Source organism: Protopterus annectens, chromosome 6.part1 (genome assembly GCF_019279795.1).
Source record: "Protopterus annectens isolate FY-2018-M chromosome 6.part1, PAN1.0, whole genome shotgun sequence".
NCBI classification, from domain to species: domain Eukaryota; kingdom Metazoa; phylum Chordata; order Ceratodontiformes; family Protopteridae; genus Protopterus; species Protopterus annectens.
The window spans coordinates 110,451,723-110,476,490 of NC_056738.1; the positions used below are offsets into that span (position 1 = coordinate 110,451,723).

General features: G+C 42.4%; 1 protein-coding gene across 2 annotated transcripts in view; it reads right to left on the bottom strand.

The window, feature by feature from the left end:
- LOC122805417 (neurabin-1-like) overlaps window positions 1-24,768 on the bottom strand; it is a 1,624,240-nt gene that overhangs the window by 1,241,886 nt on the left and 357,586 nt on the right. For both annotated transcript variants that reach the window (XM_044075548.1, XM_044075549.1), the window contains exon 4: window positions 12,110-12,214. In XM_044075548.1, the coding sequence (XP_043931483.1) occupies window positions 12,110-12,214 (105 nt within the window). The remainder of the gene's footprint in view (window positions 1-12,109; window positions 12,215-24,768) is intronic.

Below are 24,768 nucleotides of genomic sequence, written 5' to 3' on the forward strand. Positions count from 1 at the left end.
TGATGATATGACTGTAGAGATGTAGTACATTCAAAGAAAGCTGCATTTAGAGTAATGACATAGAAGTTAATACACTTTCCTACTGCTGAGACCAACAGCAGGACCACATCCAATTAATGCTTTCTGATTCTACTTTTACGTATTTGTCCTTGGTATGTAGTTCTGCATACTAACTTTTTGTACTCTGCCATTATCTTACTTATTTTTTAGCACATTAGTGATAATGATTTGCTTTAAAAGTACAGTTTCCTACTTAAAGTAGGCAATTGTTATTACTGATACCTAAAAACTATGTACTTGCATCTTCCAAAGCAGACTAGAAATCAAAGCAGCAGCTTCATTGCTTATTGTTTTGCTTATTACCCAGAAAGACATTTTTTTCTGAATGCTGCCTCAATACAAACTGCAAAGGTGACAACTACCTAACCAATTACTGAATCAGGTGCATGGTTCACATCACTTGTGTCAGTGTACAGGTATTTTATGTGCACCTTACAAAAAGTGTGCATTCTAGGATGCTGTCATTCAAACATGTGTCTGTTTTAAAGAAGTTACCACTGTTCTGCAAAAATGGTTTAAATTCCTTAGTCTCTCCCTTGTATGCAACATTAAGTCACACCGTGTGTTCTTTGATTTCATTACATGAAGTAGCTGATAATAGTTTTTATTTTTAAGCAAAAATAAGACTAAACTAACCACTAAAGTCCATCAACCTATTAATAATCAAAAGCAGAATGAAGATAATGCATTCCATTTGTACCTTTGTGCTTCATTTTTAAGACAGGTGGCCTCAGCAACATCATATAACTGAAGTCACCAAAATTAACAGTTGTGTAAGACCTTACCATAACAGTAGATCTCCTTCTCTCCACTTTTGCAGTATTCATAACTGAAGTGACCTCTTGCCAAGGATGGCTTTGATACACTGGCCAGACATTGGGCTTTTAGTACTGACAGGCACCGCACGCCACAGATGTGTTCCCTGCAAAAAGCACAGGGCATTAAGGTGAAGTATGGATGCACACACTCATAACTTACAAAGCCCCAAGAAGAAGAGAACATCCATAGGGACAATGAAAAATATGTACATCCAGAAGGAGAAAAAGAAGAAGAGCCCCTTGGCTAGGAAGACAAGGAAGAATATTCAACAGCAGAGGGGACAGGAGGGAGGGAGCGAATACTGCAACAATGAAGAGAAGGACATCTACTGTTATGGTAAGATCTTACACAGCTGTACTATGTCCTTCCATTTTACTGTTGCAGTATACCTAACTAAGGGAGAGTGCAAAAGATCAAAAGGAAACCTGAGAAGACGGTACTGAAGAGCTCTCCAGAAACTCATGCAGGATAGCCCTGACAAAATCAGCTCTAGTCCCGGAAATATATCCAAATTGTAATGCTTAGTGAAGGCATGAAATGAAGATCAAGTAGCAGCCTTAAGAATGGAATTAGTATCCAGTCCCTTGAAAAAAAGCACCAGAGGCGGCAACAGCCCTGGTAGAATGAGTCTTCACAGATGAGGAAAAAAATCGACCATGAAAAGAACAGCAAAAAGAAATGGCCTTAGAAATCCAGGATGAGCTGGTTTGCTTAGAAACAGCCAAACCAAAAAACCTGGGATGAAAGAAAACACAAAGATGCTCAGATTTATGAATATCCTTAGTTTTATCCAAATAATATCTGATCTGCCTATGCAAATCCAAGGTGTGAAGAACCTTCTCAATGTTAAGACTGCGGAGAAGGAAAAAAAAGAAAGGAAGATGAATAGATAGATTAACAAAACTCATTGACTACCTTGGGCATAAAAGAAGAATTAATACAAAGAGACACCATATCTCTGTGAAAAACTAAAAACAGAGGAACAGCCATGACAGCCTGAAGCTCAGACACTCTCTTAGCTGAAGTGAGGGCTTAATAACAAACAGTCTTCCAGGTAACATGTTGTAAGGAAACTGAATCAGCAGGCTAAAAAGGAGCCAGTAATTTTTTTCAAGAACAAAACTGAGGTCACAGGAAGGCAGAATTGTCTTCCTGGGAGGCCTGATATGAAGGACGCCTTTAAGACATTGCTTTATCCTCAAACCTAGATGCTAGAGGAGCCAAGAGCAGACAAGCAAAAATTGCTGACAGACAGCTTTAACTGAAAAATATGCTAAGCAGCTAATCACACAAATAATAGAGAACACATAGGATCCTGCAGAGATAAGAGCTCCTGGATTCAAGAGAAGCATCAAACTGAAAAGCTTTTCCATTTGGAAAAATATGACTTCCTGGTAGTGGGTTTCTTGGCCAACTGAAAGACCCAAAGCACATCCTCAAAAAAGAGGTGCCTAAAAAGAATCAAAACCATATCACCCACAGCAACAGTTGAAGACTAGACAAGTGAGGATGGATAAGAGACCCCTTGTCTTGTGTGACAAGATCTACCTGATGAGGTAACTTGTGGTGACTGACCCTAGCCAAGTGATAAAGAAGGGGGGGTGCCCAGTGCTGTCTGGGCCAAAAGGGGAGTCAGAAGCAAGATTTTGGGAGAGTCCTGCATGACCTTGTGCAAGACTCTCGGAAGCAGAGGAAGGGGAGGAAAGGTATAGAGAAATATCCACTTCCAAGGAAAAGACAGAATGTCCATTTTCCAAGCCAGTGGACTTGGGAATCTGGAACAGAATAGTGTAAGTTGCCTGTTCTGAGAGGAAGCAAAACAGTCTACCTGAGGAATACCCCACTGGTGGACAATGTCCATGAACACATCTCTGTGAAGTATCCATTCATGAGCTTGTGTGCTGGACCTGCTCAGTCTGCCACTAGATTGTGCTCTGATGGAATGTAAACTGCTTGAAGAGTCACTTGATATGGGACAGCTAGATCCCAGACCTGAACAGCTAGTCTGCAAAGAAGGTAGGACCTTGTATCCCCTTGCTTGTTGAAATACCATATCACTGTGGTGTTGCGTGTGAAAATTTTAAGGGGATTACGACGAAAAAGGGAATGAAAAGCCTGAAGAGCTAGAAGCAGGGCCCTTATTTCTTTCCTTTACATTGATGTGGTCTGACATCTGATGAGGAGGCCAGAGACCTTGAATCTTGAGAGAGCTGAAGGAGGCCACCCTCCCATCCTCTGTCTGAAGCATCAGTAAAGAACTCTTGAGTTGGGGATGGGGCATGGAAAGGAAGCCCTGGATTGAGAGAGGGTTGATGAATCTATCAGTGAAGCTCGAGCTTGAGACAAGGGAGGAAGCGGACTAGGAAGTCCAGGGGATGATGTTAGTGAAGCCACACTGACTTGAGATACCACTGTAGTTTTTATATGAAGCCTGGTCAGAGGAAGCATGGGAATGGTGGAAGAAGAGACTGGAAAAAGGTAATAAGACACAGGGTCTTGGTGGCAGGTAGCGATGCCAGCATGGGAATGGTCTGGAACCTGCAACCAAGGAAAACATGATCCTGAGTAGCAGTCAAAGATGATTTTTTGAAAGTTTATAGTGAAACTCAGACTATGCAACAGGGGAACAGCAAACTGAAGATCCTGAAGCAGAGCTTCGTGGGGGGGGGCTTGAATGAGCAGATCATCCAGATAAGGAAAGAGCTGAACTCCTCTCATACTGCAAAATACAATGTGACAGGAGTGAGGCATTTGGTAAAGACCCTTGGGACAGTAGAGTGGCCAAAGGGTAAAGTAGAGAACTGAATATGCAAGGAAAAAACAGAGAAACATAAACATTTCCTAACAAGGGTATGGATGGGGATATGAAGATAGGCATCCTTGAGATCCAGGGAGAGCAAAAAGGCCTGGGGAAGAAAAAGAGGAAATAAAGTTTGAAGATAAGGAGGAAACCCTATCAGGGCATTTATATGAAAAAACGGCTCAGTAACCAGCACAGAAGAAAGGTGTTCAGACTTACGTTGAATGGCGTTCAGACTGCTGGCAAAAAAGTTCTGAGTGTGTGTGTCTGTACATCACCTTTATGCACTATGCCTTGTGCAGGGAGTATACATGCGACATACAGTACCTGTCAGTACTAAAGGCTTTGGCACACTGGCCGAACGTTGGGCCATTCTTGGCAGATTATCTCTTCAGTTGGGAATACTGCAACAATGATATGGAAGGACATCAACAGTGCCAAACAAATCAGCAGTTCACAGTATCATTAGGTCTCATTATTCCACTACATTAACTGTCAACCTTCCCACTTCATAGCAGCTTTGAAACCATCACTTGTGTTACCTACACATCTGCCATAAATCAGACCTCAATGTACTGATGCTTAGTTTCCCATTAATTACAGAATGGACAAAGATGTTGCGTTATTTTTAGTATTAGTTTAATAAGTGTATGCTTCCCTTATCTTTCTTGCCATGGTTACCTACAACAATTACACTGTCTCAGAAGCAAATTTCCAAAAATCAAGAATAAAATCAAAATTACTCCATGATCCAATTAACAAATAACTCTATAGATAAGGAGCGCATCTGCAGATTTTATGCACATTTCTCTACTGACTTTACTGGGTCAGTTCCTGAGATGAACTGCATCATGCATGATTGCTCCATGATGCAGAAGGAGGAAGTTCTCATTAACCCAGATAACATGGGATCAACTAGCAACCAGAGTGCAAGAGAAGCAAAGATGTACTGCAGGTAGGTCAGCAACAACTGGACTATAATGCAGGCATGTATACTAGGCAAAAAAACGTTGGTACATTAACATATGTCTGGGTCAGGAACTACTTAATGAACCTGTCAGCTACCATGGGGATCAGGGGACAGGGCTTGAACACAACACTGTAAAAGCTGACGAGCTGTCCTCCCATGATCAGCACTCATCCTATGGGGAAGAAATGAGTTATCTTACATTTGGAAGGCAGTATGGTGAGGTAAAAAAAAAACTTGCCTGGCATGATGAATAATCACTTCCCAAATAATTGTTGGTTTCCTGCCATTCAATATTCATTGGAGCACTCTCCTAAGGAAAAACTCTCCATGTTCAGAGATAAGGATGGTCAAGTTTTTGTTCCACAGAGTTTGTTTGTGTCTTTCGGCTTTTCCCGGTTAGGGGTCGCCACAGCGGAATTCTGGTCCGCTAATGATTGGTAGTGGATTTTTACCTACCAGGTTACCAGCCCTGTCGCACAACCTTCAACGAAGGCACGCCCCCATTCACGTATGCCTCCACACAGAAGACGCTCTAGCTGAGAATCAAACGGGACAACGTCTTGCTATGAGGCGACAACGCTACCGCAGCACCACCACAGAGTAGTATCCCTTAAATCATTCCAAGAAGAGGGGTACAGTGGACTGTGACAGGTGATTTCTCACACAACCAAACACCTTACAAGTCAAATCTCTCATGTGAGCTTGATGATCCATACCAAATCCCAGGTCTCCATATGGAATTAAAACATGCACTTTACCCACTCCCCAAGCAATATGATAATTTCTCTTCCAACTCTGCTGGACTCTGGTACAAGACACACTAAAGATACTTGGGACACAAGTGAACAGCCTGCTCCTCCTCCATCCAGATGTATGGTCTTTGGTGCTGAAGCCATAAGGCTGACCACTATGAGAGAACCCTTAATGTCCTCATTGCAAAGAACTTGGTGAATACTTCCCTCCCCCCTAAACAAAATAATTCTTGTCTTTGCTGAATTGAGTGAATGTATGGTCTGAACAGATGTGTAAGGGTCAGAGGCATTGCTCCAAAAGGCTCAGGTGAAGCAGATGGACAGCCTGGGGGCATCAGATGCACATCAGTAGAGTAGATAGTCACAGACCATATAAGAGAGGAGGATGTGCAGTTTTAGTCTCTCACCTCTAGTCACCTTTGGTTTCCTTTTAGTCTGAGGAAAAAAATTGAGATCAGAGGAAGGCGATGCCATAGCCACTCATGCTAAATACTGTAAACATCTACTTTATAAATACAAAGAGGGAATTTAACCTACTCCTAGCTGTCTTGGGGTGAATGACTGACAGACTGAACATGATTTAACATAGTGTTCAGGCCCTAAACAGAATAGGAAGGGAATCCTTAGGTACTTGGTGACCATAATCATGCTTTCCTTTTCTAACAGATGTATTCTGACAAAAATTTGAAAGGTCCCCAATGTAGTACTAAGCTGCCTGAAGATCTTCAGCTGAAGCCGACTGCATGGAAACACCCCACGCAACACTAACAAGACCCTGCGTATGTGGACCAGCAGGAAGGAACTTGAATTTTGGCATGCCTGTACAACCCTCTTAAAGTAGCAAGTCTGCTCATGCTAAGGGAAGATACATAAAGCTTTGTAGACTGACTAGACATACTGTATATCCATGGCAGGATACGTCTCATATGCAATAGTTATAACATTAATAATGAAAAACATCTATGCAAGCTTTACTAGAAAGGTTCACCCAGACTTTGCTATGAGGGAAAGTTTAGTTTGCTTTTTATTTGTTGTATTTTGTATTACTTTATTGCCTTTTTCTGTTTTGAATACTGTGGTTTGTTTTCTTTACCTTGTGTTTTACTTGTATTCTGCTTTTAACTGCCTATTAAAACTTGAAAATAGACCACAGCTCTGTCTCTTGTGAATCAGGCAGAAAATGTTTTCCCCACCCAGTTACTGTTGTGTTCTTAAACACCACTGTCTTTCTAGCTGCCTGCCCCTTATGTTAATTTGACCATATATCTCATTTCCTCTCTGCTTTTACTGGCTTGTGTGAGTAAGTGCAAAATTATCATTTTGTGAAATCACTCCCCTTCAACTATTTAAATTTATTGACCACCCTACTATATTCCATAGTACCAGAATACAAAAGTGACCACCCCCTTTCAATTTATCTTGCTGTTTTAAAAATAGTGTCTCCACTACAACTTAACTTTTTAGACAGGTAAAACTTAAGTTACCTACTTACACATTTAACTCCTCTAGTGCACACTGCATGGTTTAGGATAAACCATTTTTTTCATCTTACCTTTAAGCATCCCTGTGACTAGCACTTGCTCTAAAACCTGCTGGAAAGCACTAGAAAGCCTTAAACTGCTACAAGCACCCAACTCTCCTTGTTAATAAGGAGAAATTAATAGTAAGCACTAAACAGTCTATAATTGCAAAGTACCTTGTTAAGGTAAGGGAAAACAGCTCTTGTACTTTACAAAAAAAGCACCAAACCAGGCATGTCCAAGGGTCAGCTTCCAGTGATTTCTTCTGTCCACCTGGTGAATCTGGGCATACTGGGGCAATGCAGCAATTGCCTCATGTACACATACAACCTTCTCCTCCTACCACCCAACACTACAACCTGCAAGAGATGCACTTACATAGCCAAACTGGAGGCAAAGCTCTCTCCACCCAAGATTGTGCTAGACAGTCAAGAGGAGAAGGTTAACATTCACACTACACCTCAAGCAACACATAGCCCTTCTAAACCCACACCACCAACACCCTCACATAGCAACACTAAACCCTCATATGTGGAGGCCCTTAACAGTAACCTGCCCAAGCAACAAGGACCTCCAAAGCTGAAACGCAAGAAAACACCAATCACAACCAAAGTGTCACAGAGCTCACAACACCAGTGTGCCACCCAACAACAGCCCCTAAGGCAAGACAACATACCCAACACTTTAATCATAGGTGACTCTATAGTCAGGCACACTGATGTCCCACTCACCAGGCTGAACAAGAAGAAAATTACAGTCAGCTGCTTGCCGGGTGCCAGGATCTGCCACATAATGCATGCACTCAAGTCACTCCACAAGTACAAATATGACTCTGTCATTGTCCATGTTGCAGTGAATGACTTGAGACGCACCTCCCCGGACTACATGAAAAGAAACATGGAAGAGCTCTTGGATCATGTGGCCCAGGCAGGTATGACCCTAGCCCTGAGTAGCATCTTGCCTTCACCCAGAATAATACCGCAGTATAAGGACAAAATGATACCACAGTATAAGGACAAAATGATTGACTTCAACAACTGGCTAAGCTTCTGGTGTCATTCAAAGGGGATCCAGTTATCTGTCTGCCTGGGACGACATGATCGACAGACCATGATGCTTTGCCAGAGATGGTCTGCACCTGTTGTCGCTGGGATTCAGGTTACTGGCTAAGGCTCTTGCCACCCCTATAGTGCCTTTTTTATGCAAAGTTCAAAGGGCAAAACCACTACCATAACAGGTACAAGCATGCAAAATCTGAAGGTAATGCTACTCAATGCTAGAAGTCTAAACCTCAAAATGCACTCTCTCAAGGCACTCCTAAAAATGGAGAACATTGATATCTGTGCAGTAACTGAGACCTGGTTCAAGGCTCCAGACAGCACCCCTACAATACCAGGCTACAACTCTTACCACACTTTTCGTCCATTAAAACCAGGACCGAAACACTAAAGGTGGAGGAGTGTCCACATTCACCAAGGATATTCACACCACCAGGCTAGTTGCCCAACACAATGTATCTGAAATTCTCCATGTGCAACTAACACTAGGTAAGACTGCAATCCAAACTGTAGCTTGCTACAGACCCCCACCATGCATAAGATTCTCACTACACCTTTCTAAACATACTGGAAAATATTAAGATACAACCAAACACTCTAATACTGGGTGATTTCAACTACCCTGCCATTAACTGGGAAAACTACTCGTGTACCAACACCTTTGGCCAACAGTTCTGGTAATTCATAAATTCCAATGCCCTGGATCAACTAATCCATAGTCCCACCAGGAGCTCCAATATCCTAGACCTGGTCATTACCAACATGGGAAATCGATGCTCCACACCTATGGTCTCCCCATCGTTGGTCAGGTCTGACCATAAGCTAATCACCCTTGTCATCCACATCCCTCCCCCACCCCCCAGTAAGGAAACCTCCGTAAAAAAATTCTCCAAAGCCAGCTTCATGCTACTCAAGTCAGAAGTGACAAACTTCATGACACCCATGCAGACAAGAACTGAAAGTTCGACTGCTGAATCCTACACTAAGGCACTGTACGAGCACATCCACTCGTGCATGAATCATACCATCCCAAATAGAACCAATATGCTCTCCTCCAAAATAAGGAAGCCAATCTGGTGGTCCCCTGCCATAAACAAACTTTACAACAAAAGGAAGAAATTGCTGCAGAAAAGAGGAAAATCTCAGGATTCAAAAAAAACTCACTTACCAGCCTCAGTAAGAACCTGAGATCCCTCATATAATCCTCCAAAGCTAGTTACGAAAATAAAATTGCCAAAGATTCCAAAGACAACCACAAGGCATTCTATAGCTATGTCAAGAATCTAAATGACAATGCTCAGATCTGCTCTGAGCTACAACAGAATGGCATTAAATATACTGAGCCCAAGGATATTGCCAATATCATGGCAGATCGATTCAGTGCCATTTTCATCCTCCTCTCACCCCCTAAAGGGCCCATCTCAATACCAAAAGATTGCCAAATTCTGGTAATAACGGCCACACAGGTAAAAACCGCACTCACCAAAGCTAAGAATACAGCATCCATGGGACCAGACGACATCCGGGACTGTGAACTACATGAACTACAAAATTAAATGGCACTGCACGTAAGTATCATGTTTAATCATAGCCTCACCTCAGGCTTTGTGCACAGTGGCACACAGCTACCGTTATCCCACTCCACAAGGGGGGATTCACCTTGGATCCTGGGAACTACCGCCCCATCAGTCTGACAAGCCTGTTCTGCAAGGCCATGGAATGTATTATCATGGAAATTATAAACAAAGACATTGGCAACCTTCAAACACTGGACCCCACGCAGTTTGGGTTTGTGAAGGGCCGATCTTGTCTCCTGAACCTAACTGACTTCTTCAAATCAGTCTCCACAGCTGTGGATGAGGGTAAGACGGCCCACACAGCCTATCTGGACCTCGCCAAGGACTTCAACATCATCCCACACTCTGGAACCATAGATAAACTTACTAAGCTGGGCATTAATCCCTACATCACTTGAAGGGTTGCCAACTGGCTTACTGACAGAACCCATACTGTAAAAGTAGAAGACTCCAAATCCAGCTCCAGACCAGTGGAGTACTTCAGGGTTCAGTCCTGGGACCACTCTTGTTTGGCATCTACTTCTCTAAGTACAGGCCAACACTAAGGGACTCTGACTAACAAAGCTCACAGATGACTGCAAACTGGGAGCCATTATTGAGTCCCCACATGATGTGGATATTCTACAAAAGGGCCTTACAGAAACAGATGCTTGGTGCCAGAGCCATAGCTCAATGCTAAGAAATGTACAGTTATCCCCTTTGGGAAAAAACCTGCACCCATGAATTACCACATAAGTGGCAGTACACTAAACACTGAAAGTGTGACAACAGACTTAGGGACAGTGGTCTCACCTTCGATAACCACATCGCCACAACAGTCAGGAAATCCTTCTATGTGGCACACCTCATCACTAAGGGCTTTTCATCCAGAAAAAAGGATGTCATTGTCCCACTGTACTCATCCCTTACTAGACCCATTATAGAATACAAAGCCCAGTTTGGTATGTACCTCTCAAGACATCTGCAACAACTGGAAAGGCCACAGAAATACCTCACTAAAAGAATCACAGGCCTAAAGCAGATGCCCTATGCTGACCGTCTAAAAAAAACTCCAGCTACACTGTCGCATATCGTATACTCAGAGGCGATCTCTGCTTAACATACAAGGCCATGTCAAAGCCAGAGCTATTGGACATCCGACACTTAAAGAAATCCCAATCCCTCAGAGCCACACGCACCAGGGATCTATACCTTGTCATCACAATGAACAAAACATGCTGGAGGGATAGTTTCCTGACCCAGAGACTCCCCAGACTCTGGAATAGATGGGTTTATATCAGATGATCGAAAGCTGAGAATATCGAAGCTCCAAACCTCGAACTGAAAACCTCAAAACTGGAAAACATCGAAAAAAAAAAAAAAAAAAACAGTACACACCCAAAACAACGCAAAAAATGCTCTATGCAGGGGTGCAAGCCCCCCTGCACCCCCCACTACTTAAATATACCAACTCCAAGATCGCACTACAGTGCAGTAAAGGGAAATCTTCCCTTCCCACACTCTATGGCGATCTCCGCTTTACGCTTCAATGTTTTCCGGTTTCGAGGTTTACAGTTCAAGGTTTGGATCTTCGATATTCTCAGGTTTTAATCATCTGATATAAACCCGAATAGACTGCCCATACATGTCAAGCAGAGCACCTCTTTGGCCCTCTTCAAAAGGAACCTTGACAATTGGATGGGAGATAGGAAATTCACCCTGGGGATCACGTCAGTCGTCATGCTACACAGGGATCCAGGGAAGTAAATATTGTGGGAAGAAATAGCCAGGGAATTGTTATGGCTAGGCTAGTATAGGCCCTAGGGCCGATAGCCTAGTACCAACCTATGAACTCCACGCAGGCAAGATAGCTTTAATGCCTGGAGTTAGGTCTCTCTTGAAAGGGAAAAATAATCACTGAACTATTACATTGTTAAACTAATGCCACAAATAGCACATTCAATTTATAAGTTTCATAGCCAGTTAGTACATCCACTGCTACAAATATGTACTCATCCCACTCATCTAGCACTGAATGATAAGAAAGATCAAACTTAACAATTTTCTTAATCAGTTACATCCAGACCATCACATAAATAATGGCCAAGTGGGTTTCTGTCATGTGCTCTAGTTTCCTCTCACATCCCAAAAGACATGCTGAAAGAGATACGGCAATCCTCCAAACTACAATGCATCAGTGTGTGTCTGTGTGTGTGTGTGTGTGTGTGTGTGTGTTTGTATGTCTGTCTGTCTGTCTGCATGCATGCATGCATGCATTCTGCAATGGGCTGGAACCTCATTCAAAATAATGATCTCAAAGCCATTAAACTAAGTGCAGAGAGAAACTCCAACTCCTCCAACAGCAACATCAAAATGGATTAAGCAGGAAATGAATACAAATAAAGAATCTCATAGTACAAGTAAGAAAACTAAAAAAAGTAAATACAGCATAGCTTCACAACTCAAGATACAGGAGACAGACTTTAACACAGTTTTAATGTTAATAAAATAATAAAGGCAAAATTACTATTGCAGTGTATCTGAATTAATCATTGAATTTTAAAAACTACTCACCTAACTGCACCTTTAGTGTTTTTCAGAACAGTGGCTGCGAAATTCTGAGTAACTCCAACTAAACTAACGCCATCAACTTCAACAATCTGATCATTTACTTGAATGCTAGAGGATAAAAATCAAAATATTTAAGGGACTGAAACAAAAACAATAAAATATACAATATGCAGTTACTAGGTCTGGTTCCACCAAAAGGCTAAAAATTAAGGAATAATAGAAATAAACCACTTAAGAATAAATTAAGACACTTACATGGACAGTAATTAAAAATATATGAAATGTCAATCTAACAAGTACAACTATGTAAGAACTTACCATAACAGAGTTGATGCTTGAGTAGATTACCAAAAATCATCCAGTCTGACTTCTAAAGCTAAGAAGACTTCTTTGAGGCATTAAGACACTCCCAGTATGAAGCTGGCCTCTGCATATGCCATCTGAATGCTTTCTTGCTACGAAGAGCTCTCTGATCACGTAGCCCAGGCCGGTCTGACCCCGAGTAGCATCCTGCCCTCACCAAGAATGATGCCACAGTATAAAGAAAAAATTATCAATTTCAACAAAAGACTAAGTTTCTGGTGTCATTCAAAGGGGATCCAGTATATGTCCACCTGGGATGACATGCTCGACAAGCCACGTTGCTTCACAAGAGATGGCTTGCACCTGTCACCCTTAGGCTTTCAAATACTGGCCAAGGCTTTTGGCACCCCCATAGTGCCTTTTTTAGGCAAGGCTCAAAAGACAAACCCACCACCGTAAATAGCACAAGTAACCAAAAACTGAGGGTAATGCTACTCAACACCAGAGTCTACACCTCAAAATGCATGCACTCGAGGCACTCCTCAGTATGGAGAACATCGATATCTGTGTAGTAACAGAAACCTGGTTTAAGGCTCCACGGAGCACCCCAGCACTACCACGCTATAACTCATACCATACTTTTCGGCCACAGAACCTGGACCGAAACACAAAAGGCGGGGGTGTATCCATATTCATCAAGGATACCCACACCTCCAGGTTAGTGGTGCAGCATGATGCCTCAGGAATCATCCATATACAACTAAACGGGCAAAACTGCAATTCAAATCACCCACCATGACCCAGGACCCCCATTCCGCATTTCTAGAGACACTGGAAAATAAGAAGGTCCTACCAAACACCCGAATATTGGGTGATTTAAATTACCCAAACATTAACTGGGAGAACTACTCAAATACTAACTCCCTAGCCCAACGCTTCCAAGAATTTATAAACTCAAACGTTCTGGATCAAATGGTGAACACCCCCACCAGAGGTGACAACATATTGGACCTGGTCATCAGCAACATGGGCGACCGGTGGTCCACACCAGAGGTCAACCCCTCGCTGGTTAGATCAGACCATAGACTAATCACTCTGGATATCCACATTCCTCCCCCACCCCCAATCAAGGAAACCGCTGTGAAAAATTTTTCAGAAGCAAACTTCACGTTACTCAAGACTGAGGAAGAAAGGTTCACAGCCCCCATGCTAAAGGACAACGCTGTCCAAGCTGCTGAATCCCTTACAAAGGCACTCTATGAGCACCTGCAAGAATGCATGGATCATGCTATCCCAAGCAAAACCAAGACTCACTCCTCCAAGAAAAAGAAACCAGTCTGGTGGACCCTTGCCATAAACAAGCTATACAATAGAAGGAGGAAACTTACAGAAAATAGTAAAATCCCAAGAAGGAAAGACATCCCTGATCAGTATCATGAAGAAACTACGATCCCTCATAAAATTATCCAAGGCTAGCTTTGAAAGAAAAATTGCCAAGGACTCCAAAGATAACCACAAAGTGTTCTTCAGCTATGTCAAGAACCTACTGAGTTAGGGCAGAATGGCACAAAATGCACTGAAAAAAAAAACAAAAAATAGGTGTGTTGGTGCAGAAAAGACAATGAACCAAAGAAAAAGGGACCGTAGAAAAGTACAGTTTTGTACCTACCATAAATGTAGATGTTCGAGGATCCACATTGCTGCAGTCCTAACTATTGGGTAGTCCGCTGTCCAGTCGGCCCGAATACCAGAGTATATGGCTGACGTCGGTCAGGGCGCATTAGACTGACGTCAGTACGTCAGGGTACTAATGCGCATGACCGACGCCATATCCTCAGTCTTTTCTTGCCCCAGATGTCAGAAGACCCTAAAAAGACAAGGCCCAAAATACCTGCACCAAAAATATGTACAATATATACAAAAATATATACAAAAATATCAGCATATAACCTCACCTACACAACCACCCCTAAACACAGAGGGGAAGGAGGGAGGGTAAATTGGACTGCAGCAATGTGGATCCTCGAACATCTACATTTATGGTAGGTACAAAACTGTACTATGTTCTTCATTCCACATTGCTGCAGTCCTAACTATTGGGTAGAATCCCAAAGCAGAGGTAAGGGAGGCTGGCAAATCATAAAGAAGCAGGAGCTGACAACATGCCTTGCAAAATAGCCGTGGCAAAACCAGCCCTAGACTTAAGAGTAGAGAGGAAGGTGATAATGCTTAGAGAAAGTATGCACTGAACTCCAAGTAGCTGCCTCCAAAATATCCTTAGTTGCCACCCCCCTTAGAAATGCTGTTGAAGTGGCAGTAGCCCTAGTGGAATGAGGCCTAATCCCAGCTGGAATCTCCTTGCCATGATGGGAATAACAAAATGCAATGCAAAACCCAATCCACCTAGAAATAGTTTGTTTTGACACAGGCTTGCCCTGCGAACTCAAAGCAAAAGAAACAAACAACTGCTGAGACTGCCTAAAATCCTTAGTCCTGCTTAAATAATAACGCAATTGCCTGTGTACATCTAAAGTGTGCAAAATCTTTTCCCCTTTATTTTGGGGTTCTGCATAAAAAGTAGGCAAATGAATAGTTTGGTTTAAAGCCACACTAGAAACCACCTTAGGCATAAAGGAAGGATTAGTACGTAATGATACCCTATCCTTATGGAAAATCAAAAAGGGCTCTACTGCCATAAGGGCCTGCAACTCAGACACCCTTCTTGCAGAAGTAATAGCCAACACAAAAGCAGTCTTCCATGACAAGTATTTCAATTCAGCAGTAGCCGCAGGCTCAAAAAGTTGTAGAGTAAGTTTTTCCAACACAAAATTGAGATCCCAAGCAGGAGTAGGAGCTCTACGTCGGAGTCTTATATTCTTTGCCCCTCTAAGAAACTGCTTGAACAAAGGATGCGAAAACAATGGTGGGTCACAATCATAGTGAGCTGAAATTGCTGCAGCATGAATCTTAATGGAAGAGAAGGACAAACCTTTGTCCAATAACTCAGTAAGATATTGAAGAGCCACACTCAAATTAGGCTCAGAAATCTCCAAATTCTTTGCTGTACTCCAAAATAAAAACCTCTTCCATTTTTCTGCGTACACTTTCCTTGTACTAGGTCTTCTAGCTTCCATAATCACATTTAAAACTTGTTGAGGAAGTTGAGACCTGCTGTGTTTCAACACAGAATATGCCAGGCTGTTAGATGAAGAGAGTGAAGCTTGACATTGAGCAGATGACCGTCCTTCTGAGATAACAGGTGTGGAATCAAAGGTAAAGGCCATGGAGGCTTCCTTACCAGACTCCTTAGTAGTGGGTACCAGTGTTGCCGAGGCCAATCTGGAGCTATTAAAATCATCCTTGGCTTGTCTTGTCTGACCTTTAAGAGCACCTTTGGAAGAAGAGGCAGAGGTGGAAAGGCATACACATGAAGATTTTTCCAACTGAAAGAAAGAGCATCCACTTTCCAAGCTGTGTGATGAAACCCCTTTGTGCAAAACTTTGGCAGCTGGTGGTTTAGTGGAGAAGCGAACAGATCTATGTCTGGAGTTCCCCATGACACTGTCAATTTCTGAAATACATGAAGATCCAGTTTCCACTCGTGGGGATCCATGATTTGTCTGCTTAACACATCTGCTAAGGAGTTCTGTGCTCCCGGCAGAAACCTTGCCTGAAGAGTTAGTTGCAAGCTGAGTGCTGTCTCCCATAAAATCATTGCTTGCCTGCATAGAGGATAAGAATGTGTTCCCCCTTGTTTGTTGATGTACCACATGACAGTTGTGTTGTCTGTTAGAATCAACACCTGCCCTGGAAGAAGTAACTCCTTGAAAGCCATTAATGCAAACTGGACTGCTAACATCTCCTTCATGTTGATATGTAGATGCTGTAGTCTGGCAGGCCACTTGTCTTGTATCCACTTTCCATTTAGATGAGCTCCCCAAGCAATGTCCGAGGCATCTGTCGTTAAAATCTGACTCGCCTCTGGCCGGGTCACAGAGAGTCCCTTGTTTAGGTGACATTCCTGAGCCCACCACAAAAATTCTTTTTGAAGGCAAGGTATTATTTGAATGACAGTGTCCAAATCCTGGCAGTGCTGTGTCCATACATTTTGAGATACCATTGCAGCTTCCTCATATGCAGTTTGGCATTGGGAAGCACCAGAATACAAGATGCCATGAACCCTAATGCTTGAAGGACTGTCCTTGCAGTCAGCACGGACTGATGAGATAGTTGATGGAAGTAAAGGGATAGACTCTTTTGTTTGTCCGGGGTTAAAAGGCCATCTGGGCTGCTGTATTCAGTCTCACACCCAGAAAGCACATGTCTTGAGAGGGTACTAGACTGGACTTTATTTCGTTCACAGAATACCCTAGGCATCTTAGCACTGCTATAACATATTCCAGATGCTGTAGAAGGTCTTCCTTTTCTTGAGCCAGAATCAGGCAGTCGTCCAAGTAAGGATAGATTTGAATTCCTTTTAGCCTGAAGTAAGCTATCACTGGAGCCAGAACCTTTGTGAATACTCTGGGCAGTAGATAAGCCAAAGGGCAATGCAGAGAACTGATAATGAGAATTTCCAGCTCACGCAGATACTTCCTGCAACTTAGTCTTATAGGCACATGAAGGTAAGCTTCCTTGAGATCTAAAGTTACCATCCAGTGATCTTTGCCCAGCAGAGGTAAAAGCTGTTGTAACGTCAACATCTTGAACTTGGGAATGTCCAGATAAGTGTTGAGGATAGATAAATCCAAAATTGGTCTCCACGTGTTCCCCTTCTTTGGTACTAGGAACAGGCGAGAATAAAATCCTAGGCCCCTTTCTGATACAGGGACTGGCTGAATGGCCTCTATTTGGAGTAACAGAGAAATTTGCTTGTGAGCCTCTTTCCTTTGTGGAGGAGGAACATCTGGCATGCCTTTGAAAGGGGGCAATGTATGGAAATAAAACCTGTAACCGTGGTGAATGATATCCAACACCCATCTGTCTTGAGTAATTAAATCCCAATTTTCTTTGAAAAGAGACAGTCTTCCTCCCAAAGGAGCTGCCAGACGAGAATCTACTGGCAGCTGAAAAGGCAGGTCATTGGGTCGGTTTACGAAAGGACTGACCCCTGCCCTCACCAGAAGTCTGAGCAGGTGAACTCCCTGTTCTAGGCCTAAAAGAACCTTGAGCTCTGCCCCTACCACGTCTAGACCTACCCCTAGACTGGGAATCATAAGCAGGATATGTCCATCCCTTAGTAGGCCAATTTCTACTAAACTTCGGTGGCTGCACCTGCAAAAAATCTTTAACAGTTTGCATAGACTTAGCTTTGTCCTCCATTTTCTTTAAAACTGCTTCCACAGGCGAACCAAACAACACATCAGACTGTAAAGGAGCATCCAAAATCCTCGTCTTAACATGCACAGCTAAATTCTGATCCCTCAACCAGGCATGCCTGCGAAGAACAGAACTAGTGGCAGCCACCCTCGAGGAGGCCTGTACAGCATCAAAACCACATTGCAAAGAATGCTTACCCACTTGTTCAGACACATGAACTAAATCCAGCAACTCTTTACACTCAATACCTTCCGCCAAAGCATCCACCTTAGATTTCAGTTGTGAAAGGAGATAATTTTGATATTTTAGCATGTGAAACTGACAATTCAACGCCCTCATGGCTAAAGTGGAAGAAGTATACACTTTCTTTCCCCATCTATCCAAAGCCCTTGCCTCTTTATCAGTGGGAACAGGGTTTTTAACCACAGAGGCCTTAACACCTTTAGGTCCCTGAGAAACAGTTTCGGGTCTGCCCTAGGACTCTTAAAAGATACTTATGAGCTTCAGGCACCCTATAGTACCTATCAGGTTTAACAGGAGCAGGAGGCAAAGAATCAGGGTTCAGGAAGCCTCTGCAAAACATCTTCCACCACATTCAACACAGGAGGTATAGCTAAGGGCCTATGCTGGGGTAAAACAAGAATTCCCTAAGCCTTTTCCTGGAATCAGAGTAATCCTGGCCTTCCCATTTAAAGTGCTCCCTCATGGAATGCAGAGTCTCTGAAAATGAGAAATCCTCAGGAGGAGAAGCTGTAGGAGTGGAATCATCCACATCAGAATCAGAATAAGGAGGAAACTCCTGCAAATCTTCCGCAGAAGACTCAGAAGCCTCTGAACACTGTTCAAAACTATCAAACTCAGGTTCCACCCTAGGCCTCTTATCAGGAGGGGCCATAGAACCTCTAATCATAGTAATCAAATCTTCTGCCATTTTAAGCATATGTTTCTTAGGCACAGAACCTGAAGTGCTAGGAGAAGCCCCCACTGAAGCTAAACTTGGCCTACCTCTCAAAGAAGTTTTGGCAACAGAAGGAGAGGCTCTAACTACCTTGGGAAGAGAGGGAAGAACAGTTACCTGAGAAGCCGCCTCAGCCTGGCCTACCTCCTGAGAAGGCACATCCTGTAACAGTAAAGTCTCTGCCTGAGACTCCAAAGAAACTCCTGGCAAAACCTCTGGCTCCACTGAGCCTTCTAAAGAACCGGCGTCCGGGACTGCCGGTTCATCAACCCTAGGCTTCGCTGTTTTGTCCTTGCGCTTCTTGAGAAGCGGCCGTCGGCGCATCCGTCGGCATTTTATAATTACAACGCTTCCCAAACACTAACCTGGCACAGTCTAACCTTCTCTTAATAGTGCGTTTGTTAAACCTAGCACAAGAGCGGCATCCAACAACGTCGTGCTCAGGCCCTAAACAAGGTATACACAAAGTATGGTAATCTCTATGAGGTATCTGTTTCCCACAAGAAATACAGTTATTCACTTTTTCTGACATCCGGTTAAATACTGAGGCAAGAAAAAACCAAAATGTTCCCCAACGGGGTACTTAGCCAACTCTGATTCGGTCTGAAACTCCGACTTCGGAAATATTTCAGAATGCCAACCTGCACTCGCAAAACTGCTTCTGCATCGGACCATGCGGCAAAAAAGACTGAGGATATGACGTCGGTCATGCGCATTAGTACCCTGACGTACTGACGTCAGTCTAATGCGCCCTGACCGACGTCAGCCATATACTCTGGTATTCGGGCCGACTGGACAGCGGACTACCCAATAGTTAGGACTGCAGCAATGTGGAATGAAGAACATCTGTTTTTTAATAAAATAAATAAATAAAATCATCCAAAGTAATTCATGTTAAGCGCTTTCATCACCATAAAATGACTTCATCAGAACAACTGACTAGGGATATACTCCACATTTAAATACTCTCCCACGAATAACTGCAAACCGATCAATTAATTAATTAGTCAGCCTTTGAACATTTAAAGCACCAAGTACAACAAATGTGAAATTCTAAGCATAAAATATATATGTGTTAAATAAAATTCTCATACATATTTTTAAAAATTCATATATTATATATATGTTCATGTAATTCATAATTTCATCAGACTAATATAACGTTTTGTCTATATAAAATAATACATAGTTGTAAAAGTGTAAAGGACCAGTTCTTAGTAGACCAGTGCCTACTAAATCTGGGTGGCTGCACTTGTAAGAAATCTTTCACAGTTTGCATAGATTTAGCTTTATCTTCCATCTTTTTTAAAACTTCTTCAGCCTTATTACCAAAGAGACTGTCCTGTTGTAAAGGAGCATCCAACAATTTTGCTTTAACATGGTCAGGCAGACTTTGCTCTTTGAGCCAAGCATGCCTTCTTATCACAGATCCAGTTACAACAAGCAAGAAGCCTCCAAAGAATCAAAACCACATTGCAAAGTATGTTTTCCAACTTGTTCAGCTGAATGTAATAAATCCTGCAACTCTATTTTCCACGCAGTCCGAGATCATCATCATTTTCTGTTTAAGTACACCCATGACGTGAAATTGACAGTTGATTGCCAAGGTTGCAAACGTGTAAACCTTCTTACCCCATCTATTCAGCACCCTGGAATCTCTGTCAGAAGGGGTAGGATTTTTAGCAGTAGAGGCCTTAACCCCCTTGGGACCCTGAGAAATGGTTTCAGGATCAGCAGTAGGGTTTTTTGAAAAGGAATTTGTGGGAGTTAGGAACCCTGTAGTATCTGTCTGGCTTACTAGGAGCCAGAGGCAGAGAATAAGGGGTCATACTGGATTTTGAAAAAAACCTCATCAACAATGTCTAGAACAGGAGGCATAGCCAAAGGCCTATGCTGAGGAAGAAGAAGAAAATCCCTTAGTCTCTTTTTAGATTCAGAGACATCCTGACTTTCCCAGTGGAAGTGTTCCCTTAAGGTATGTAAAGTTTCTCCAAAAGAGAAATCCTCAGGAGGAGAAGCAGAAGGGATGGAATCTTCTGCATCAGAGTCCTCATAAGTAGGTATAGATAAAGCCTGTTCAGAAGAATCAGAAACCTGATCTGAAGATTCATAGTCAGTGCCTTTCCTAGGCCTCTTAGCAGGAGGGGGATGGCTACCCCTGATCAAGGTAATTAAATCTTCAGCCATTTTGATCATTTGTTTTTTAGGCATTGGGGCCTGTACACGTGACCCAAGCGTCGTTTTTTTAAACATAGAATAGATTTTGGCCTTAGTTTTGAAGATGGCGTTGGTTTAATATACAAATCTTTAGGCCTGAAAACACCTTCAGAAGCCGGTGCCTGCACAGTGGCTCTGGACCCATCTAAGGTAGAGACATCTGCAGGTTCAATATTTACAGCATCTAGCGGTATACAGCATCTAGCAGCATACCGGACTCCAAATGGGTCTCAGTAGAGGCCTGCGAATCAAAAGTAGCGGGTATCAGGGGCTGCGAAAGCACCTCACTGAGTACCGGCGAACTGGTGACTGACTTAGGAGAAGCGTCGTCTGTTTTGGACCTCGATAGTCTGTCTCTTTCTTTTTCTTTGCGTTTTTTAGGTATTCCGGTAGTCGGACTGCTAACCGACAACATTTCTGGATAGTTAAATCTTGAGCCAATATATTTAGAAGCAAAAATATACAAACGTTTAATCGTGCATTGATTAAATTTAGCACAAAACACGTTGTGGTCAGAGCCTAGGCAAGGAATACAGTACAAAAGAAAATCCTTATGAGGTATTTGCTTCCCACAAGTAATGCAATTATTAACTTTTACTGACATCGGTAAGGAGCAAGAAAAAGTTTCCCCAAAGGGGTACTTAGCTTTTAGTTGAAGACATCAGTTCTGAAACTCTAAAACGGAAATTTCAGGAGTCGGCCAAATGGCACTTGCGAACTGCTTCTGCTTCGGGCACCTCGCAGCAAGAAAGACTGATGTAATGGCGTCGGCTGCATATTTTATACCCCTGATGACCTGACGTCATGGAAGAAGGGACAGCAACCAATGCAGGACCCAAGACTTTGTTAATCAGGCCGATTGAGCCCAACCTGCCAGCAGATTATCCAAATGTAATGACTACAACAGTGAAACACGAAGAACATCTGTTTTACTCAAATAAATAAATAAAATCATCCAAAGTAATTCATGTTAAGCACTTTCATCACCATAAAATTACTTCATCAGAACTGACCAAGGATATACTCCACATTTAAATACTCTCCCACGAATAACTGCAAACCAAATCAATTAACCAATTAGTCAGCCTTTGAACATTTAAAGCACCAAGTACAGCAAATGTGAAATTCTAAGCATAAAATATATATGCATTAAATAAAATTCTCATACATTTTTAAAAAATTCATATATTATATACATGTTCATGTAATTTCATAATTTCATCAAACTAGTATAACGTTTTGTCTATATAAAATAATACATAGTTGTAAACGTGTATTCAGTTCAAAAACAACTGATATGCCAGTGTCAATAAACTAAAACGTGCCTTAAAATGGGGCTATAAAAACTGATTAGCCCTTTTCTTTAAAACTGAAAATATGGATATGTGATCATTTAAACCAGGGTAAAAATTTACAGCCAACCTAAGCTGCCACATTAATTCCTTTTTATATAAATGATTTTTCCAATCCCCCCCCTCACATCTAAACTCACTGAATCAACAATGACAAACCTGAAGCCAGTTTGTCCACTGCAATCCTGACTGTGTCTTCTAATAAAGGGTGTTTCTTTCCTTTTGATGTTTAATTTCATACAAATGCTTGTTTTCCCGATGTAGAACCCATCACAGGTGTTACACAATGCAATATAGACTATCTTGTTAGCATAACAGTTCCCTATCCTCAAGTATATTACACTTCCAATTCTATTATTTAAGGTTACCGAGGGTACCTGAAGGATGTATCCACAATATGAACAACATCCACAAGGTTTAGTATTTCCTCCATCATGTGCCCCATCCACTCTAGTTTTTCTCCAAGTTTAACTTAATGTTGCTACCGACCTTCATAGAAAAAATTGGTTTCTCCCCTACCTTCTTGTAAACCTCATTATTCACCTTGAATATACCCCAGTTTTTGTGTAAAATCTGTTTAATTTGATTAGACAAGGGACTATGTTGAATAACACATGCCTGATTGTAGTTTCTAATATTAGAATTCAGAAGGGTGTCCTGTTCTGGTACATCCCCAGATTTATCCATTCCATTCTCAACTCCATCCATCTTAGGTCCAACCACGGCACTAGCACTACCCAATAGGGGCTTATATCTCTTCCCCCATTCACCAAGAACCTCCTCAACAATGGGTTCTACTATGTGTGTGTGTGTGTGGGGGGGGTATCCCCTCTCAAAAAACATGTTCTTCAAAAATTCAAGCCCTTTTATTAAGTCTTCTCTGTCTGAGGTCATTCTAACCACCCTAATTGCCTGACCCTTAACTATGCTTTTTTTCTGATTTCTAGGGTGGTGACTCAAATAATGTAGGTAAGCATTACAGAATGTCGTTTTCTGATATACATTGGATTTGAAACCCTGGTTGGTCTTAGAAATCCTCACATCCAAAAAGCTAATTTCTAATTTATTCACCTCATAGGTAAACTTCAAAATGATGTGGTTTGATTCAAATATTCCATAAAAAGGGTGATATCTTCTTCCTTCCCCTTCCATAGAATTAAATATAATCCAAAAATCTATCAGCCTGAAATTTACTATTAAACACCCATCATACTTCCCAGCCAAACAGGACCAAGTTGGCATACAAAGGGGCACAGGCCGCTCCCATGGCAACACCCCTGATTTGTTGGTAGTACTCGCCCTCAAAATATATAAAGTTGTTATCTAAAACATGGGCTATAATTTCACAAACTAGTTGGAGTTGTCCACGATCTAAAGTGGAGCAAGTCTGTAAAATGTCTACAAAAAATTCCATCCCTTCAGTCCTAGGTATACATGTAAATAAGTCCTGAATGTCTATAGTTAAAAAAAATAACGTCATCAGACCATAACTCTGATTTTACCTGTCCCAAAAAGTCCCACGAATCATTAAAAATATGTGGTATCCCTTCCAAAGTATGTCTACAAGTTTTATCCAGAAAGACAGACAGATTGTGTGTTTTAGACCCACTGGCCGCCATAATAGGTCTAAATGGTTGAAAATGAATACTTTTGTGGGTTTTAGTTATACCAAAAAAGGCACTGAACTCACTGATATTGCCAACATTCTGGCAGACAGGTTTAGTGCAAACTTCACCCCCCCCTCTCACCCTCTAAAGGGCCCATAACCATACCAGAAGAATGTAGAGCCCCGGCAATCACTGACACATAGGTTAAAACAGCCCTATCCAAAGCCAAAAACACAGCTTCAATGGGACCAGATGGTGTCCCAGGCTGCGTCTTACAGGAGCTCCAAAATGAACTAAACACACTGTTCAAACTCAGCCTTTCTACAGGCTATGTACTCAGAGTGGCGCACAACAACAGTTATCCTGCTCCACAAAGGTGGAGCCACAACGGACCCCAGGAACTATCTCCCTATAAGCCTGACTAGCCTGGTCTGCAAGGCTATGGAGCGCATCATCATGGAACTCATTAACAGAGACATTGGGAACCTCCAAACATCGGACCCTACCCAGTTTGGCTTTGTTAAGGGCAGATCATGCCTCCTAAACCTGGCGAACTTCTTTGAGACAGTTACCAAGGCTTTAGATGAGGGAAAGGAGGTCCACACAGCCTACCTAGACCTCGCAAAGGCTTTTGACACCATTCCTCATTCTGGTATTATAGACAAGCTCACCAGCCTGAACTTAAACCCCTACATCATGAGATGAGTTGCCAATTGGCTCACGGATGGAACTCACACGGTTAGAGTTGCAGTTTCTAGGTCCGACTCTAAACTGGTTACAAGTGGCGTCCCTCAGGGCTCAGTCCTGGGACCCCTCCTCTTCGGTATATACTTCTCAGAGGTACAGGCAAGCACAGGTGGACTATGGCTGACCAGGTTCACAGACGACTGCAAACTGGGGGCCATA